At 42.3% G+C, this 20,764-nt stretch overlaps 1 protein-coding gene across 3 annotated transcripts; it reads right to left on the minus strand.

Moving 5' to 3' along the window:
* Positions 1–435: 435 nt before the first annotated feature.
* Positions 436–19,978, minus strand: ZnT35C (Zinc transporter 35C). Of its 3 annotated transcripts, none has more exons than XM_017163854.2 (8): positions 19,825–19,978; positions 17,947–18,125; positions 13,212–13,322; positions 12,270–12,390; positions 8,542–8,721; positions 2,055–2,589; positions 1,532–1,679; positions 436–821 (listed from the first exon to the last, which is right to left on the minus strand). In XM_017163854.2, exons 1-8 carry the CDS (start codon positions 19,854–19,856, stop codon positions 676–678), a joined length of 1,452 nt encoding a protein of 483 aa, XP_017019343.1. In that variant the 5' UTR covers positions 19,857–19,978; the 3' UTR covers positions 436–675. The 3 variants fall into 3 exon arrangements, with proteins under 3 accessions (XP_017019343.1, XP_017019345.1, XP_017019344.1); XM_017163856.3 differs by lacking the exons at positions 17,947–18,125; positions 19,825–19,978 and adding exons at positions 17,440–17,518; positions 17,583–17,790; XM_017163855.3 differs by lacking the exons at positions 17,947–18,125; positions 19,825–19,978 and adding an exon at positions 17,440–17,790.
* Between the last annotated feature and the right edge of the window lie 786 nt (positions 19,979–20,764).

A 20,764-nucleotide genomic window follows, 5' to 3' on the forward strand; every position in this document is an offset into this window, starting at 1 on the left:
GGCATTAGTTCTGGGCGCGATGGGCATTTTTGTGTGCAGTGTCGCCGATGGCAGCCATCGGGAGCCTAATAACTTTTACGCGTGTTTGCATGTCACTCCTGCAGCGAATTTGATGGAAAATTCGTATGAAAAACTCTGGAAAAAATGGTTTAAAAAGTGGATGAGTGGTTCAGCCAAAGAGATTGCGAGCTGGAAATCCGATTAAAAATTATAGCCAGCGGCAAAACCAATCGCTTTGATCACAAGCCCAGTGCATACCGCACAGTCGATGTGTCCCTGCTAGTTCTTACAGCTCCCGGGCTGAGTATAAAAATCGTCGCGTATTCCGCATTATTCAGATTACATTTTGGGCGTTATTTATCATCCGCCACACGCAGCCAGCAAGCTATGATAAAGTGCAAAGTATGATGATTCCATATGTAAACCAACGTTAGCTGTGATGGGTGCCTATTACGGGCTATTTATTTAACCAGGCCCGGGATTTGTGGTTCGCTGATAGACACTGAGAAGAAACATAAACTCTAATATTAATAATATATTTTGTAGTTGATTTGTTTATCTGGTCTAGCCAGCATCATGAATTTGTTTACTCATTACGCGGTCTCTCTCTCTCTTAGCTGACAGTTCAAAACAGTGAATATATTATGTTATATTCTATATTGGAGAGCCAAGATCTCACTTTTCGGGCACATTGCACTGCTGGCAGCTCTCCATCTGGGTTGTATAGTCCTCGATCTGGATGGTCGTCTCAAAGAAGTTGTAGCGCAAGTGAACCGCCGAGGTGGCTGCGTCCAGGATCTGCTTCGGATTGGCATTGGCAGCTGTGTAGGAGTAGAGGGAGAAGGAAACGATTAAGCGGTATCAGAAGGATAACATTAATGGGGACCAAGCCAACTCGACTGCTCCTTCTCTCTGGCTCGCTCTATCAAAATTGTCCACGCTTAAAAAGCCATTTCAAAAATAATTAAGCTAATTGCTCACTGTCTGCCCATGGACATGGCCACAGAGCAGGGCCAGCAGCAGCGCAGTGGGAAAACAGCTGAAAACAACAACAAATCCATTGGGATAATTACCATCCATGCCCAAAAGCGCGCCCCAACACACTCGCACACTCACAAAGCCCTGGAAAACACATGCATCAGGGCACACTCGGAACAATAGTTGCAGGGAAATTTAGAAATTTTAGCACATTAACATGAAACATTCTGAATTTTTCCTAAATTCATGCAATGCAAATCCCGAAAGAACAGCGCAAAAAACTATTTTGTATACAATTAGGAAAGTTAATTTTAATAGAAGGTACAACATTTCCTAATTTCAAGAATTATTTTATAACAAATGTACATATATCTTTTCCTCAAGTTCAACATTTTGTTTATATAAATTTCATATTTTAAAATGGCTTTCAGATTTTAAATACATTTTCTAGTTTCAGGACGATTTATTTTTTGAGTGCATAGGCCACCCAACAACCTTTCTGGTCTGATTTGGCTTAGCCTGGTCGGTTGGAGTTGCCGGGGGCGCTACTTACCAATGGCCAAATGCGCAGATAGCGCCACTTTATTAATGCTCAGCGCCCAGATCCGCAGGTTGTGCACCCGCTCGACGCCCTCGATGCCTTGGAATATCTGAAGGACTTCGGTGTAGTGCATGTAGTTGGGAGTTCCCTCCATCAGGACCTGCGGGAGAACGGACAGGCAGATGTAATTAAACTGATTTGCTAAAATTATGCGCGGTTTTTGCGTTTGGTCAGGCCTAAATTATATGAAAATCAATTTTAAATAATTATTGATATGCACAAGGCTTAATTAGATACTATCTGCCTGGAATGTTGTTCACTAAATACGTTAAAAAATGTTTGCTTAGTGCTGAAAATAAGCTATATTATTAGCTTAACGCACCAAGGATTAGAGAGAGATAAATGTTGCCTTAATTCAATTGAAATCACTTCGTAAATTATACCTATTTTGCCTTTATCTTCAGAGAAACCCAAGCTTATTGATTTTAAGTTAATTACAATTAAGTAAATAAATGTTTCAGTTCTCTTTACTTACCAGAAGGGCATCCTTCATGATCGTAAAAGTAGTGAACAGGACAATGATGGAGAACACAAACGTGCAAATGGGATCAACAATGGCATACTCCGGCCAAAAGTAGATCACACCGGCGGCGACAAAGACCCCCACACTCTGGATGACATCGCCAATCACATGGATGAGGGCTGCGCGGACGTTCATGTTGACGGCCTCGCGACCCGCTGACCCTCCATGGTGATGGGAGCCCGGTGCGGTCTCGGCCAGCACGGCCGCAATTTCCAAATCCAGTGACGGATCCACCAGCTTGGCATTCTGGTAGGAGTACGTTGGTAGTCCGCTGCCGGGCAACTCGGCGTCCTCAGGGGCGAAGGCCACGCCATCCTCGATGCGCTGGGTGGGCGAGTCGGAGCAGGGCGTGGATGTGGCATGGGCATGGGACTGCAGGCCGAGCTTCTTTACCTTCTTCTCCTTGCTCTTGGCCGAACCACCGTGGCTGTGGCCGTGCCCACCGCCCAGTCCATGCGAGTGGCCGTGCTGCAGCTGGACGCCCATTCTGTTGGGAAAGAGAAATTGAAAACGTTATCACAAATATTTAATATGCTTGAAAATGTTGCAAGCTATGTTGTGCCGGCCAACTCCCAAAAATCCGTCCTTGTCTGGGCCACGTTAGCCCGGCCACAGTATGAAAACAAAAACGCACCCCAAATGCTTTTTGGCTGCTTTATTTGCCGGCAGAGGGGCTGCAGCGGAATGCGGGCAACGCTTTTGCATTGTTTGGCATTTTATTTCAGCATTTTAATGCCCAACAACAGTCGCACCGCACAGTCAAACAAACACACTCAGGTCACGAGCAGCAGTGGGTCCGAGATGTGAAAAAATAAACCAAATAAAGTGCTGAAATTTAAACCCTAGAAGGTAAGGTTGGATTTTAAGGTAATGCTAGCAAATAAAGCCAGCAATGATTAACCCTGAATACTTTTATAAGATACTTTGTAGTCTTTAAAAACAAGGATACTGAAGTAAATAATAAAAAAATGTAGTAATATCAGAGGATTTAGATTAATACTGTTGGTGATTTCCCTCCTAAATCAAAAGACATAAACAGGAACTTTAAAGAGATAGGTTGTGTACATTTAATATAAACAATTTTATTTTATTTCTTAAATTTTAAAGCTCAAAAATGTATAAAGAATTTCACAGCAATTCCTTTAAAAACATTACTCACAAACCCTCTGAACTTGGTAACATAAGCTGATTGCCTAAAAATAAATACAACTGTTTAACTAGACTCTATAGGTTAAGCAGTCATTACCATAAATCAATAGCATATACCATATATATAGTATTTGGTTTTTCCAAAAATAAATAATTTTAGACATTGCCCAGTGTGAACTCTCCACCACAATTCTACCAGACCACCAACTCCTCGTCCTGTCGGTCCCATTGCCACCGTTTTGCTGCTCTGTGCACCGGAAGGTGTGTGCCAAGGATCCTGCGAGCAGACCGACCATCCAAACTAACCGCTCCTGTCCGATTCCGACCCTATGCCCATCTGGGCTGCTCCAGTTCAGTACGTCCGGACCCATTGCCGCATGCAAATACAAATGTATTGTCGAAAATGGCAACCAGTTGACCAGGCCGCCCCCGACAGACCGCCTCTTGGCCCACGGCATGCATCAGGCAGTTAATAGCTCGGCACATTGACTTTTTATTCATTTTAAATGCTCCGACATTGCAGATTTATGGGTTTTCTATTTTGGGGAAAAAGGGCCATGGTCGACCGGCCCGGTCGACCGACATGCCAACGCACGGAGGCTCCAAAAACGATTGCTCTCTTCCGTCGCCGCCGGCTGCACTTAGGCGGATTTTTGGGGAAACAATGCACTGCCGGGCATCAATAAATAAAGTCGCATAAATTACGCGCGACCATTGGCAGGGCCAAACACAAAGGGCCAAGTGAGCAGTCGCGGAACGTTCCAGTTAACCATCCGCTTGGGACCGGACCGAGTCCCCAAACGAAAGGATCCTGCAACCAAGCCGATTTGACGCTAATTGACGTAGTGTCAGCTGTTGAACCAAAGCCATTTTGGCGTATGGTCTTGGGTCTTAGCCATGAAACATCGAAAAATTGGTCAAAATATAAGGAAAGATAACTAATTTTTTATTACTAAGAGTAATAAATCTTAGTTTTAACCAAGAATAGATCAAGAGATAATTAAACTATAAAATGTGTAACAAATACCCAAAGTTAAATCATTTCAAGTAGCTGAACAACATTTTGGTGGACTTTCATCCTTTAGCCTGTTAGTGAATGATTTAGACACACCACCAGTCAAATAAATACCAACAGTCGGTTGTAAAACGCGCGTTAAGATGAGCGCAATAAACGTGGCTCCTTGTCCTTATCCCAGGACTTGGCGATGGTCCTGCTCCATGCCCGACAGCTTAACGAGCTGCTCAACCGGGCGACAGGACGGAACCGAGCGAGGCCAGGACCAAGAGCTCCAGGCATGACCCGGGACGTCCTTAGTGGCTGCAAATCCTGGCAACAGTCACATACGCGACCAACGCCAAAGCCAAAGCCACGCCAAGGCGAGCTGAGTCAAGATATGCGCTAATATTTATGTTCCTGTCAATTAAATCAGGACATGGCATATACGCTGCCAGGAGGAGCTCAGCTCCCAACTCGCCGCCAGTTCCTTGGATCGCTGCTGGGTCCCACCTCCTAGGTCCCGGGTCATGGGTCCTGCGTCCTACGTCCTACGTCCTGCGTCCTGCGTCCTGGGCCCGGAGTGCTGGTGTTGTCATGGCTGCTGTCGTTTGTTGGCCACTAACGAGGCGAGTAAAGATGCCGCAAAATCAAGGGGAAATGCTTCATTGCGCGCTACAAATTACAGCGACGCAGTTGGAACAACAATGCCGGGTTAGCGGGGAACCCAGCGGAGAATCGCTGCTGGTGGTGGTGGAATGTCGCTCACATTGGCATTTTTTGCGCTCGAGGACACACAAGCCCATGGCAGGCGAGCAAAGTGAGGATGGGTATGGGGTAAGTGGCAGTGGCCAGGGGTAATGCCTCCGCAATCGGATGCTCAAAGTCAAAAAGCGTATGTGCCCTGCATGGAATCCCTGGAACCAACGTGGACCACCACCAGCACTGACCACCACACTGGTTTGGTCATGATAAAGGCGGTAGTGACTACCTAGTAATGTTGCCAACATTTTGGCAAACATTTTACGCTCTTGAGGGATACAACAAGGCTTAGACAATCTTTAGTTATCTTTATAATATAATGAATGTTTTATTTATTTTGAATTCATAGAAATCGACATACCATTTCTAAAGGAATTTCGAAACACCCAGTATAAAACCAGTGACCAAGTAAAAACAGAAGCTGATTGTTCATCACTACCTCCCACAACAGTAGCAAGATCTCTGCTATTCCCTACAATTTATTTAGTGGCCATCAACGCGTTGTGCTACAGCAGGCACAGGCACCACGTCCCTCCCTCCATTCATTCCCGTTCATATTTATTCGCTTCTTGTGTTTATTTTCTGACGTCTCCTGTTTTTTGCTGTTTGACAAATTATGGCCACATTTGGCCTGGTAGCTTCTTCTCTCCGGACTGAACTGGCTAGGCCATCACAGTGGGGTCTGAAGAAATTGAAAATGAAATTGAGTTGCTTGCCTAACAAGCTTTTGGCCAGTTTTGGCCTCAAGGGGATGGCGGATAGTAGAACACTGAGGCGAGACGACCAGTAAGCAGTAAACAAAAGCAAGTACATAAATATATGTACATTGTAAAGGAAACAATACACATATAAGACTTTTTAGGTCGAGGGTTTTGGTCAACCTTTAAAAAAATAGAAACAATCAGCGAACATCGATCAATGTTTATATTATTCGTCATTTAACTGTAGGTAATTAAATTCTTTTAACTGATATTTTTTTTTAATATTTTACCCTCGTTTTCTTCAATACCCCAACATTCCTTAAATTTTTTGATTTCAGTTTACTTCACTGAGTTATACCTTTCTCTGAGCCAAATTTAAAGAAAAAATCCGCTGTGCATTCATCCATCTGTCGTTTTCTGCCATTTTCATTCCCTTTGCTAAGCTCCTCCATCTCCACATTCTGGTTGTAATTGCTTTAGCACCTCTCGGCACCAAACTCTCTGCTTTCCCGCCAGAATAAACCTCTCATATTTCACTGGCATTTACTCGCGCTAATGTCCCATTTGCAGTTTAAGGTCAGGCTTTTCGAGAGTTCGAGTGTATGTTTCTTGTACAGTAAACACCCCGCTTCAGGAATAATCGCTTGGCTTTTATTGATTTTTGACAATTAAGATATGTTATAATTGGATAATTCTTTGTATTGTCTTTGAAAGGTCAATCTTAGTCTAGAATTTAAAATATATTTAAAAAAAAGCAATCTTATCAGTTAAAAATATATATCTTTTGTGTGGGTGAGTTATTATAAACTTCAAGCAAAAAGGCTTAACCTGACCTATACAGATCTCCAAGATCACCTCAGAGGTCAGGGTAGTGGTCATTCGGTTGAGGTTTCACAGTACTTTGGTTATCCCCTTGGCCCCTGCCATTTCCCCTGATCTTGCTCCGTTTGCTTCGCCGCTGCTTTGGCACTGCTCTAATGGGCGCTTTAACGATGTGAAGTCGGCGGACGTCGTTGCCGCCACTCAAAAGTTAACCCAGCAACAACTACAGCCGCACAAAAAGCGAGCCGGAAACTTCTGTGCGTGCGCATGTGTTTGAGTGTGTTTCTGTGCTATTTTCGGCATTGTGCTAATTGAACTAAAAACTGGCAAAAAAAAATAAAATAAAATAAAATCCAGAGAGCGCTCAACAACTAAATGAAACTAAGTAAAAAGCCTTCAATGGCAAAATAGTTCAACTTGGCTGCAAAGTCGTTTGCCCAAACGCATAGCGGCGAAAGATGGCCATTTCATTCTATTGTTCGATTACAGGTAAGCGTTACACCGAAATAAATACCAGGTTTCTGGTCAAGCGATTGATTAAATTCTAATAAAATATTATATTTAATTTTAATGTGATAGGAGGCCGGAAAGAACGATATATTAACTATCCAAAACGTCAAATATGATAAATCAGATACGATTTAAAATATTATTCAAAGTGTATGGCAGACTTACAGGTCCAAGGAGGAGCAAGCGGGAGCATTGACTCGACTTAACTTCCCACTTTTATGGCAGCTTCCGAAGATGGCCCTAGTCGCGGTCCCTTTCCGCCCACCTGCCCCCCGACTGGCCTGGCCATCTCCTCCTTGGCTTGGCCACAGGTCTAAGCCAGGAGAGTTGCTTCTGCTGCACGTTTTTCACAATCAATTCACGTAATCAAACAATTCAAGTGGCAAACACTGAAAATGCCAACGTCAACTGGAAAATTCTTGCTCTACCCGCTCAACTGCCAACAACAAGAGCCAGGCGCTAGCGCTAGAAAAGAGGTGAACAAGGGGGCTAGGTAACGTTGGGAAACTTGTGTGTGAGCTCGGCATTGAACGTTGCGATTTATGCGCCAAAAACTATGCTTCGACAGCCACATGAATGAGCATCAATGGGGACACGGAGCAGGAGCAGAGACTGGCGGACGGTGAGCGGTGTTCAGCATGACGAGAGGAGGGGGCAGATGTTTGCAGGTGCTGCACTCAACGAAATCAAAACAAGAGTAGCGATTAGGAAATTAGAAGGCGAACAGGGAATGCTCTGCCTAACTTTTTTTTTATGTTTTAGATTTATCTACGTAAGGGTTTTATCATTAATTTGTAGAACAAAACCCATCTACTCTTAAACCCATTAAGCAACAGTTCAAATTTCTGGCAAAAGCTTTAAAACAAAAGGAAAAATTGAGTTCTCTGCCAACTTTACAAGCAAAATTGAATTTAATAAGGCATTAAATTCGCCAGCCTCGATTTATTTTTAGCCGCGCAAAGTGAAATGAAATCCAACGGTTAGGGGCAGCCCTATGGCCACCAATTCGAGCAATTTTAAAACCCTCCACAATGGCGAGTTACCCCGTACCGCCTAGAGAATTCTCCACCTTTGCGGATAGCCAACACAAACACAAGCAACTCCTCGTTGCCATCGCTTTTGGCCTTTGTTAACGCTGACAGAAAAATAAAAAAAAAATGAAACGAAACGAAAAGAAATTCTAAACTTGTGGAAAAAGTTGTCGCTAAAATGTGGAGAAAGTTGCCGCAACAACTGGCGGATACGTAAGGGAATGCCAACCAAGAACGGGAATGGGAATGGGAATGGGCAAGGGCATGGACATGGGATAGGGAGACATTGGCAGCACAAAGTTGACCCATTTGCTGCCCCATGCCATGGACAAGTTGATTGCGGCAATTGCAATTGGAAAACTGCCCAGGGGAAAACAAGAAAACTTTTGCAGGCACGCGGGAATCAGACAGAGCAGTAGATATGCCAGACAGCTGCAATCAAAGATCTGCATATTGATAGGAATACTTACATGACATTGACCAATATGGCTAGCCCCGAAGTGATCAGCATGATCTTGGCGTTCACCTCATAGTCTCCGTTGATGAGGCGTCCGATTGCCAACCACACCAGGATTCCTGTTATAACCCAGATCATGAATACAGAGGCCATGGCGCCAATGACCTCAGCCCGATACCATCCAAAGGACATCCTGTTGAAGACAAAAAGGGAGTGTGTTTTTAGATATAAATTCGAAAATAAACGGGGGAAACGGATCTGCCCAAGACTGAAATCGAACTTATTTCCTTATAAATTACCTGAAATATTTCCTGCTCTTCTGGCAACTTACAAGAATTTCTTAAAATCTTAAGATAACTTGAGCTAAGTTTTATGCTAACCGGAGTATCCTTAGCTACAAACCATCTGGTCAAAAAAATTATGAACAGTGGCCTATTTAAAAGTTAATATGTTATGATAAATGCTGCCGAAATTTGTCAAATGCTATTTTAATTCAAGTCCCACGGGCTTGTTCTTTTGGGGGCGCGGTGCTCCGCCCAGATGATAATGCTCGGCAGGGAATTGGGACTGCTCCAGTATTTCCCTAATGTAATGAGCGTTTTGCATGTGCGTCCCATTACTTCTTTTCGTATATTATTTTTTGGTTAGGTCAAAGTCAACACCTGAACGACGCCGGCGACCAGGTCGAGGGTCGTTCAATTAAAGCCCAACCCAGACCAGAAAGCAAACCAGCCACAGAGCCACATCAGAGCGAGCCAGAGCCTGGCCAGACCAGGTAACCAACCGACCGACGGGTGGCGGAAGAGGCGGTAGTGGTAGTGGTGGTGGTGGGGCCAACCACTCTCGTTATAAAATTGAAATAATGGCAAAAGGCAACAATTTTGCCAGCCTGCTAACTAATGTGATGCCAGAAGGCAGCAGGCAGCTACAGCAACGAATGTCTCGCCATAATAATACAATTTAATTTCCAGCAAACATCCGTCCTGTCCCCCCACCTTGCCGTCCCTCGTCCGCAGTGTCAATGTATTGCGGGCCTTTCTCTCTGTGTGTGTATACAAATATATATGTAAGCCGGGCCCTTGCAGTTGGCGTTGCAAGTGCAGCCATTTGCTTAATGACCGCCTGCTGCTGTCGTCCTTCGTCCTTCGCCCCGCTTGCAGCCCCGATGGCGGAGCAGAGAAACATCGCTACCTCAATGGCGGAAACGAGGGGTACACTGGTGCGATAATTAAAAGAAAGTACCCAAATACACTTAATTGGGATTAGCGATAATGAAATATGGCTGTGTGTAGTGCCAGCGAAACTTTTTGGCAGCCAGCAAAATGGATCATTGGGCACCCGTTTAAAATAAAGAGAAGAAAGTTAGGAATTTTAGTAAAACTGTAATATAAAATTAAGAATTTGGGTAAACTTGTGATGAAGCATATTTAAATTTTGTTGAAAATCATCAGAGTAATTAAATTTAGACATTTATTTTGGTGTATATCATCTTTAAAGGCAACACTTAAAGCTCAAGAAAAAAAAACCTAAGTTTCTGACATTTTTGTGAAGTTTTTTTAATATTTTATACCCATGGACAATTGCCATTAGAAACTGAACTCTCTTGTTATAGCTCGATCTACTTTAGAACTAATAGGTATGTATGTATGGCTGCAAAATCAACGATAAAATAAGGAAAATAACTTTACACAAGAATTTCATCATCACATAAGTGAAATTAGCTATAGTTTTTGGCTTATAGTCATGCTTGAGTCTTAAATAACTCAAGCATGACTATAAGCCAAAAACTATAGCTAATTTCACTTATGTTTCAGTTATTATTTTTTAAATATATATATATTACTTAAACAATTCCTGCACAAATGTCACTCTAATTACACCGCAGGATCTAACCAAGTCATTCCACTGTACCATGCTTAGTTTTCGTTCGTTTTGCCATTTCGTTTTCTGCGTTCTCCTTTGCAATTGTGCAAATGTGTTTTGTTTTGATAAATTAGGCTTGTCAACTCGGCAACGCCAGCTCTGGCGCTCCAGCGCCCAAAATGGGTGGTGCGGCCGGGGACCCAAGAGAAGGTAGAAGGCTGCGAGCCGCACACTGGAACCCAAACCCTGCCCAAAACGAAAAGCATTCAGCCAGACTAAGACTGAGGCTGAGGCTGTGGCTGCAACATGCAGCAGCAGCAGCAGCAACATGCAGCATGCAGCATCAGAAACCAGAGGGAACAAGAGCAACTGGAACAGAAACAGAGCCAGGAACAGAAGCAACATCAACGCACAAGGGGCGTAGGAGCCCAAGCCTGAGTCTGGTGGCAGCAGCGAAATTTACAAAATTACCATGCAACACGCTTGAAATTGCAAAAGTTTTTCATTATTCACTTTGTGGCTGCAGTCGAGTCGTCGAGTGAGTGAGATTTTTGCATGAATGAGCCGAACGTGCCGCTTGCCTCCCTCTAGTCTGGCACAAGACGGATGCAGTGGAGTAGCGGCCAGGAGGGAACGGTCCCAAGGACCAATTGAAAAATGTGCAGCGGGCGAAACTACAGTGCGCAGCAGCAACAGCAGCCGCCAGTGCTGGCAGGAGCTCATTTCGAAAATAAGACAGAAAACTGAATTATTTTCTAATCTCACGAATGCAGTCATGAAAAGCATTGACAATACAAGATAATGTTGATAAGGAAATGGGAAAATTAATATGAATTTAAACATAATAACTATTTTATTGAAATAAGAAGGTGTAGATCACTTGGCTTGAAACTAATGAAGGCAACTATACATCGTTTCTTAATGTAGTTTTTCTTTGAAATATTAAAAACAAAAGTAAACATTCACATAAAATGTAATACTACTATAACATGAAAATCGCTTAAGAGAGAGCACATCTGTCTGGAAAAGAACAAATTGGCAGCCCTACTAGGAATAGCAACAAAATCGGCCAGAGATGCCACAGGAAGGCATGGGAAATTTTGAAACAGGCTTTTCGCCTAATTAGACGATGGCGAATGGGGAAATACAGAGACACAGACAGAAAGATAATGGCCCAGCCGATCGACAGGAATTATGGTGGCAGCGTAAGCGCATAGAAGTGGAATATGAATTGCAGGGCAATGCAGATACATTATTTTGCTGGAATATTTTAATAGTACAAAATAGAGTAGTCACCAGAAATTCCAATAAATATATTACAAATACAAAACATTGTTTAAGTGGTGGGATATTTTAGGTATTATATTAAATATGTAAATTAAGTAATCTGTTTTCTGGAAAATGTATATTATTATAGTTATTGTCCTCTTTAAAAACCTGATATCTGGACCTGAGTTAAAGAGCTCTTTACTATGAACCCATTATTATAAGTCAACCTTTAAGTTAAACTACAAACTACATTTACAAGGCTTGTATAATCTTTAAAAAGAGCTATTTTTAAAAGAACTTTTATATATATTATTGATTTAACCGCTAATCACCGATTCAAAGCGAATTAAGTTCTTCTATTTCTTAATATCACCTGCACGAATACAATATACCTTGCAAGTAAAAGGTATAAAAGTCATTTCTATGGATTTTCCCGAGCAGCGTTTGAAGTCACCGGGCTCGGGGCTGGGTCAAGGCGCACACAAAGCAGCAGCCAGCGACGAAAAAATGCAGAAAAGATTGAAAGTTTACGTTTTATTGATTTCCCTTCCCCTCGGAACGACCTTTGGTAGTGTCTTTATTTGGCGACGCCACGTTGGGAGTACTTACCGCTGCGTAGACGGGCGTCCGGCAATCCAGATGGCAAACAACGAGATCATAAAACTGGCAAAATCGGTGAGCAAATGTGCGGCGTCTGTTGCGATGGCCAGGCTGTTGGATAGGACGCCACCTGTTCCAGGTCGGATGGGAATAAATAAATGCGCAAAAAATTAACTCGACAATCTGTGGGAATTGCGGACGTTGATTTTGGGACCGAAGGACCGAAGGGGTTGAGGGAGAGGAGTAATCGCACGGTTACAAGCCGCTGGCTCTCGTCGGAAAACAGTAAAAGGGAGGAGCTCTCGGCTGGTCCCAGGCACTCTGTCTATTTTGCACAATCGGAAAAACAATTTCGATTTGAAAGCGAAAGAAAAGTGCAAAGCGAGGTGCGCAAAAAAGAAATCCTCTTTCCTGGCCCACCCTCGCGCCGTGTCCGGAATGGAACATTGTAGGTAATTGCGAAACGATTAACGACGGCAGCCGTCGAAGCCCCAACGACATGGCCGTCCCTCGAAAATTAAATGTTTATTGTATAACCACCGCCAGCACATCCCCCCTCATGCGCCTCTGGGCCGTCATAAACGGAGGACGGTTGACAGCAGACAGTAAGCCCTTCCGGTCGCCATATTGTTGCACTTCCGGTTCTCAGTTTTTAATCGTCTCGTCGACGTCTCCTTCAAGTCCCTTTTTTTTTGCCTTTTATGCTCTTTTCTTTTTTGCTTTCCGCATTGTTTGACTCTTTTCGCTTTTTCCTCTTTATTTTTTGTTTATTTGTTGGCTCAGGATTCTTGGAGGTGAGCAAAATTAGTTTGGGAATTGAAAAGCAGCGCAAAAAAGGCCAACAACAGGCATGAATATAAAGAAAAAGGATTCTTTGTAGGGTTGTATAGTAGAAAGGGGCGACCATAAAGAAGGGAATATTCTTTCTATGAGTATAAACTCCCAACTCACCCACAATCTCGGCAATCATAAAGACCAAGCACAGGATACTGGCTATGATCAGTTTGCGTCGCGCCTTAACGTCCACTCCCTCGCTGCGGGCCCGATGGCAATGATCTCGGACTGAAAAGGATGAGAAAGATATATTAGTACAGCATAAAAAATATATTGAATAAGATATAAAGTATATTAGATATAGTATTATGGGCAAAACACTAATATATTAGTTAGTTTATGAGACTAAAGGTTGTCACTAGCAACTCAATCTATCTTTGTAGCCACTGTAGATATATGAAACCCTTAGCATACATATTTAAAATTAGCCAAAATTAGCCATATATGAAAATTTAAAAATCTAACTGTTATTTTTAATAAAATTTTGACTACTGATTTGATTATTTATTTATTTTGCCATTCATATATATGAACAACTAATGAGAAGGAGTTTGTACTTTCCGTTGCCTATAGCATTATTTAAAGAAACATTTTAATATTTTATTTAATGAATTTTTAAACTAAAAACAGTTTTATTTGATAACAGTTCGCTTTCAATTGATTCTATCCTCAAAAATCTATAAACTTTAATCAAGGCAACTTTCTATTAATATTTAACTAATGCAAACAATACTTATTTTCAATTTTTGCTCCTACTAGAACTCATTGTTAAATGGGCTTTCTCTTATTTAAAATGTATTTATTCTGCAAATATTTACATTTAACATTGCTTTTAAAAGTAACCCATAGTTTCCTTAAGGATATAAAACTGTTTTTTAAGTGTTAAATTAACAATGGGCCATTGTGAAGCGCATTGAGTCCCTGTTGGGGAATTCGTTTTCCCTTCGCCCATCCGTTATGCCGCCGAGCATGCAATACATATTTACAAAACAGGCATTTAAATTTATTTAACATGGTACGTGAATAATGACCGCCAATGCTGCTGCTCCAGCTCCTGGTGCCCGGCTGCCACGCCCCTCCCATATGGATACGCTATATGGCCCATTTCCGAGAGCTTCTGCGCTTGTTTTTATGGTATTTTTTTCCTTTTTGGTTTTATTCTTTTTGGGTGTCAGTGACAGGCGAAAGTTGGTAGTTGCTTGGCTCGGTTTGGTTCGCTGGTTGGTTGGTCGGCTAGGAGCAGTCTATTAAATACTTTATTGCATTTGTCGCAGCCGTATTTCATGCTTTGTCATTTCCGCTGCATTTTCTTTGCACTTGCTCTGGTCGCTCCTTCTCCCACATCCTCCTACTCCTTGGTTTTCCTCAGCTTTTCTCTCTCAGGACCTCATTGTGCGCAGCGGGAAAGGCTGCGAGAATGTTTGGGGAAGGTGGATTCCTACATGTGCATATGCTTCGCTGGATGGCTGGCTTCTCTGGAAACGGGATGCATAGAGGTGAGACCGTGCTTTTCTTATTCCTTTATGAATTTTAAGAGTGTTGATCAAGTTCAGGTTTAACTCATTAAGGGTAATAATACCCCAAGTTCAAAATGTGTTTTCAGATATCTTTGTCTATATATTTGTTGTGCAAAAATACCTTTGTCTTGCTGCATCCTTTTGTGGATTTCAGTCTTAAGATCTTGTGAATGAATACTAAAGAAACAATATGTCTTCTTATCAATGACAACATTTTGAAATATATATAACTCAAGTAATTATTTTTCCTACGTGTCAGTCGAAATAAGAAGCCGCTCATCGCTGATGTGGTGGCTTTGTGAACGCAGTTTCTTCATTTGAATCCAGCACAAGGCCACCGACGCGTGGCCTCCGTCTGCCGGCGACCGCTTCCTGCTCTTGCTCCTGCTCCTGCTCCTTCTCCTGCCACCTCCGCTTCCTGCACATCCTCCGTAGCCCTCGCCTCCACATGCTCGCCACACACTCATACAATGGCAGTAACAAGGCCGGCAGCGAAATTAAATTCCTGTGCATAACCAAGGCCCGCCCGGTACTGGCGGAGGAGCCGCTGCAATGGCGACAGCAACGGCAGCATGTGGAAATTTCACCTATTAGACCCGCATCCGGCTCCGCTCGAAGCAACGGCACGCTGATGCATAAGAATCGTCGTACTTGCAATTTAAACAACTCCGATCCATCTGCATCTTTAATTGGTCGCCTTGGACCGTTCCGTTCGCCTTGTTTGTTTGCGCACTGCGGAAAGTATGTTGAGGTCCCCGTGCTGTGGGGACACATGCTGCCTTGGCATTCACAACGTGCCCGGTGCCCGTTTCTCCATCTCCTTCGCATTTATCGCTTCTTCTGCCATGGCAACAATTGTATGGAGTACTTGTACTCATAAATAATTAATGCAGAACGGGGATCGATGCCGGAGGGGAATGGGATGGCGACGAACCAAGTGCTGGCTCACCAGCACTAATTGAATTGAATAGAATCTGAGATAGAAGGCGTTCCATTATGTGCAAATATCACACAGAACTCGTCTGGAACGTTGGACAGTTAAAGGTGATCCAGCAGGTGATTCCAAAGGGTGCGTGTCATGACATCCACGAGATTATGACACAACAGTTTACGCTTATTTATTAATTTAATAAAACAAAAACTAGTCAAGAATCGGTAGACGTGCGTTAATTTTTTTTAGGTATGAATTGAACTAATACGGAATATGAATTTACTTCCCTAATTGTGTCATAAAGCACACAAAAAGGTGGCTATGTCATTACTGAAAGCCTATTAACAATACTTATCAAATTCTGTAAGAAGTATCGAATCAAATCAATTATCAGAAGAAAAGTAACTTTTTTAACCGACAATTCCATTTGTTTAAATAAATCAGAATCAAGGATATTTGTAAACTTGAAACTTGTATAATAGCTCAACTTATTAGTGCTTCCCCTTATAACTTAAGACCCCACCAGTTATCCCTATATCCTTGCTCATTAGCAAGTTACCTGAGCTTGCTTCCGCCTCCGTAAGCTTGTGCGCATCCATAACCCGAAATCGAAGAATGCTTCGATAACAATGGGGCCACACTACTGCTCATGGGAACAATGCACGGACCTCTGTTGCAGCTGCTTAGTATTCCGGCATTTGCAAATGGTCCCATCTGGACCGCGTTTAACGAACGACTAACTACGGGCCAGCGCAAATCAAAGCAGCTGCATCGAGCTGCACTTGGCAAGTCAAGCTATCTAATGTGAGCTAGTAGCTCGAACAATGATTGAATGCACCAGGCGCCCCAAGACGCTTATATAATATTCATGTGACCGGAATGTAAGGTATATGTAAGGTATGTGCATTTCGGCGCTCAACGGCGGATCCACCTTGTCTAGACACAAGTTAATTTCATTTCAGAACCCGTTCGTCTGCCAATAAATCGAATCATCCAAAAACGGGGACATATACATATAAGGTTTGCGACTATCAGATGCCCTTTAGTGGGGATTAAATCTCTAAATATAAACTAGCCTTGAATCAATTTATTCTTGATAAGAAACGAACTTTCTATATAGCATTTCCTTATTTATTTCGAAATTAACTTCCTTTCTCGTTTATTTTTTCCATTAATTCATCTATCGTTCCTTTACAACTATTTTATATAATTTTATAGTACTGAAAACAAAAAACTATAAAAAAAAATGCTTTAGTTTTTGACTATATGGATTTGTCCATATAAATTATGTTTAAAATTGGTCCAGAGTTAAGTTTTATAATATGAATATCGTGCGATAGCATTTGTAAACCTAAAACCTCTTTTGGTTATTATACAAAATTTGTTACAATTTTTCACATTTTCACTAGCCTAATATACCCCTCAAAAATCAAGGTAAAAATAATGTAACAACTTGCAGACGCTGCAAAGGAAATTAAAATATAAACTTGATGACATGGCCACATCGATCTCTAGGTATTGGTACATTCGCAGACGTACTCTATGGGGACAAGAAAAAATGAGCCAAACATTTATTTGGTTCATCGACGATGTCGTACGTAAATTATGGGACCAAGCCTTACGTTTCGCTGCGATTTATGACATATGTATGTCTATGGTAGGGTGCGGTCTGCTCCCAGGAGCGGTGTGTCGGCAAAGAGCATAAATTTTGATTATAGCACAGATGCTGAGAGGGGATTGGTGGGTGGTGGGTGATGGGTGGTAGCAAGTGGTTCAGGTCCGCCATAATTTGGTTGGCCGTTCTCGAGAATCATCGGCTGATTGATGGCGGAACCGAATTCGGGGCCAGTTGGGCCGGAATAAGGCACTGACTGTGGGGTGGCAAGTTGTTTCTCACCATATTCGTGGAGCATTTCCATGCGGCATTTATCCAGCGAAGTCGCCGCTTTCCGACACAGCCGGGCATCATTCATTTCCTACGATTTCCGTGCCGCCTGCCAATTAGCGAGCATTTACCCGATATTACAGCTCCTCACTCACCCAATACAGCCGGCAGCCACGGGTAAATAGCACAGAATTTTCCGATTTTCGATTTTACCAAAAAAATAACAAACACTTAAGAACAATCAAGCAACTACAATAGTACACACCACACACATACACAAAATATTATCAAGAAAATAACAATGTGAAAACTAATTTTGTTGGCTTTTTTCGCTGTCGATTTTGATTTGTTTGCATTTGACTTTTAGTGCAAAATGCCACTGCCTGCTGCGTTTTCTTGATAATTTATGAATGACTGCAAATTGCTCGGAGGGAGTCCGCCCTGATTGAAAGCGACACGGAAGGTCCCCGTCGTTTGTCGCAGCACCCGCGCCGCCACGTTAACCCCTTGTCGCCTTACCTTCCACGTTGTTGGACCGCCCGTGTAAACAAAAAATTTGTGCAGGTGTTGAGGGCGTTGCCGGGTGATTGTTGTTGCCATTGCCAGCGCCTCCAATGGCACCTGCCTGGCCCTGCTCCAGCAGGTGAAAAGAGGGAGCCGTGCCATAGTTACTGCGCCGCGACCGATCCGAGTTGCGTCTGCAAGAAAACAAGATTACTTAGCAGGGGACATTTACAGAGAGTAAGCACAATAAATACGACAATCTACAGCCTACAAATAAATTACTCCATGGATAATGGGTTTAGTAAACTAAATAATTAAACCATCCTTTTATCATTCGTTTTTATAATGTTGTGTTCTTTAATTAAGTGCAGTTTCTCAGTTTTAAAACCAATTAATATTTGGTAATCTAAAGTATATTTTCCCTATTTAAAATATTTTTAAATATTATCACTAATTAATGTTATTTAAGGATAGGTTTAAAGCGAATTGCACCTCCATATTTTAGGGCTTCTATATTCGGAGGGAAAAATCGATCATAACTAAGCCAAAAATGCGTTAAATTCAATTCAGAAAGCTTTTCTATGTTGGTTTTTTGTAGGCTAACAAATCTGCATACTTAATTTAAAATCACAAAAAATCAACATTTTTGGCAATTTTTATGATGTAACCCCTTATCAAATTTTCAAAAAAATTTAAAAAAATTATTTTCTCTCCAACACGTCTAGAAAGACTCGCCAGTTAATGCTGATCAGGAATATAGATACTTTATAGGGTCGGAAATGACTCCTTCACTGTCTAAAAATATTAAAACCCTTCAAGGGTATAAAAATAAAAAACAATAAAACCAAACAAAAGTTAAGAGCCTGTCTTCGTTTCTTAGGTTGATTGCGCTTTGTAATGTCACGTAAATGCCCGGACTAATTGTATAATTAAATGGTGACATTCCGTTAGACATTTTTGCAACCAAGTTTCTATAGAAATGTGCTTGTTTTCCGCCGTAAACAAAAGTAGGAAGTACGGGGAAAATGAGAAGTAACTGCAGCCACAGGAGCAGAAGCAACATGAAAACTTTTTTGGAAAGCTTCAACTCGAAAAACGCAGCGTTGCCGGTGCCAACACAACACTGCGGCATTTAAGCAGACACAATGTACTACGCCCACTGAAAAACCACGCCTCTCCTTCCCCGAAAATCCTTTCCCGTCCGCCCGGCACCCTCCCCCACCACCACCTCTAAAGCGGCAGCAGGTCGCACTGTAATGAGCTGATGCTTCGGAAAGCAGAGAAACGCTGGAAAGGGTTTTTTTGATAGGTGCTAAAATGAAAAGTGCAGCGAAAAATTCAATTTGAAGTTTTGTTACTTAACGCAAACTACGATGACTACTTAAAGGCCACGCCCACTGCCACTCCGCCCACTGCGCCTTCATCAGCAGCACGTGTGTGTGCGTGTGATGTGCCCGTTGATAAGTTTTCCGCCCATGTGTGTGGGTGTGTGCCAGTGCAAGTGCGCGTAATTTTTACTACGAAAAGTGTAAATGGCGCTAAACTACTTGCTCTGCAACTTTCCAACGCAATTGCACAAAGGAAAAAAACTCGGCAGGGAGAAGCAAAAAAAAGGCATCCAAATACGTTGGCCGTCGCTTTTTATATCCAACTTCTCGGGGCCTCTCTGCGCACCTAGAATGTCCTGAGACCCCGGGAACCGTCACAGTTGTCGCCGCTCCCACGCGGTCCGCTTTTACGCCTATTTAACAAATCAGCAGCTCATTTGGCGCTTTATGTTAATTTCGCCCAAATGAGATTTTATTTTCGGCGAACTTTTGCCCGGCAGAACTTTCCGGAGGAAGTCAGACAGACGATAAACCCATCCCGGCATCCCAGCCTCCTCCCACTTACTTGGCAATCGGTGTATCCTCGTTTTTCGACATTTCTTTTCGGTATTTCCCCAAACAATTAACAGATTTAACAATTTAACACAAACACAGGTGTGCCGACGTGACAACAGAAACTCTGACCATCGAGTGTACCAACCATATACGATTCCACTGGCCCGACTGCTCCGGACTCGGGAGGCTGCGAGAGATAAGATCGGAGCAAACAGCAGATAAGCCCCGATAAGACTTACAACTTTCGGACGGGAGAGAGCCGAGTGCAAGACCCGAGCGAAGAAGTGGATCAAATCTTATCAGCGGTTGATTCAAGTGTGTATATACAAAGCACACGGGCTGCTTGCCCTCCGTTCGACGATGGTAACGTGCGCTGAGACAACGGGATCTGTTTACCCCCAACGGCAGGTCTGTCAAGGCGGTGGATAAAGGTGGATAGGAAATCACCCTACAGACTTATGGGAACCAGCAACAGTTTGAAATTTGGCGGCTTGCCGGGGGCTGCCGGATGTCTGAAAGTAGATTGCTCCAGGTATATTTGTGGTATATACATAGGTAGTTGGTGTTGGAAAACGGAGGTGACATATAACCGGTGGTATTCAGATAATAAATATTATACATATCCTTTTACCTGTAATTTTAACATATAACATTTTATTTTATTATTATTTTATTTCGAGACTGATTGATTTAAAATTTTTTGATTATTAATTTTATTTGTGTTTTAACTTCTTAAAGACAATATTAAGGTTATTACAAATCAGTTCATGAGGTTGTTAGAAAGGTGTTTTTATAATTTAATTTTTTTATTATTTATTGATTTATTTATTAAGCCAGAGTTAAATGTTTTCCTTCTGTGATAAACTCTGTCGACAAAAATAGTGAAATATATTCCGTATTTCTACGTATTAAAAACAATAATTTAATAAAGAAGAATACGTTAAAGTAAC

Source organism: Drosophila kikkawai, chromosome 2L (genome assembly GCF_030179895.1).
Source record: "Drosophila kikkawai strain 14028-0561.14 chromosome 2L, DkikHiC1v2, whole genome shotgun sequence".
NCBI classification, from domain to species: domain Eukaryota; kingdom Metazoa; phylum Arthropoda; class Insecta; order Diptera; family Drosophilidae; genus Drosophila; species Drosophila kikkawai.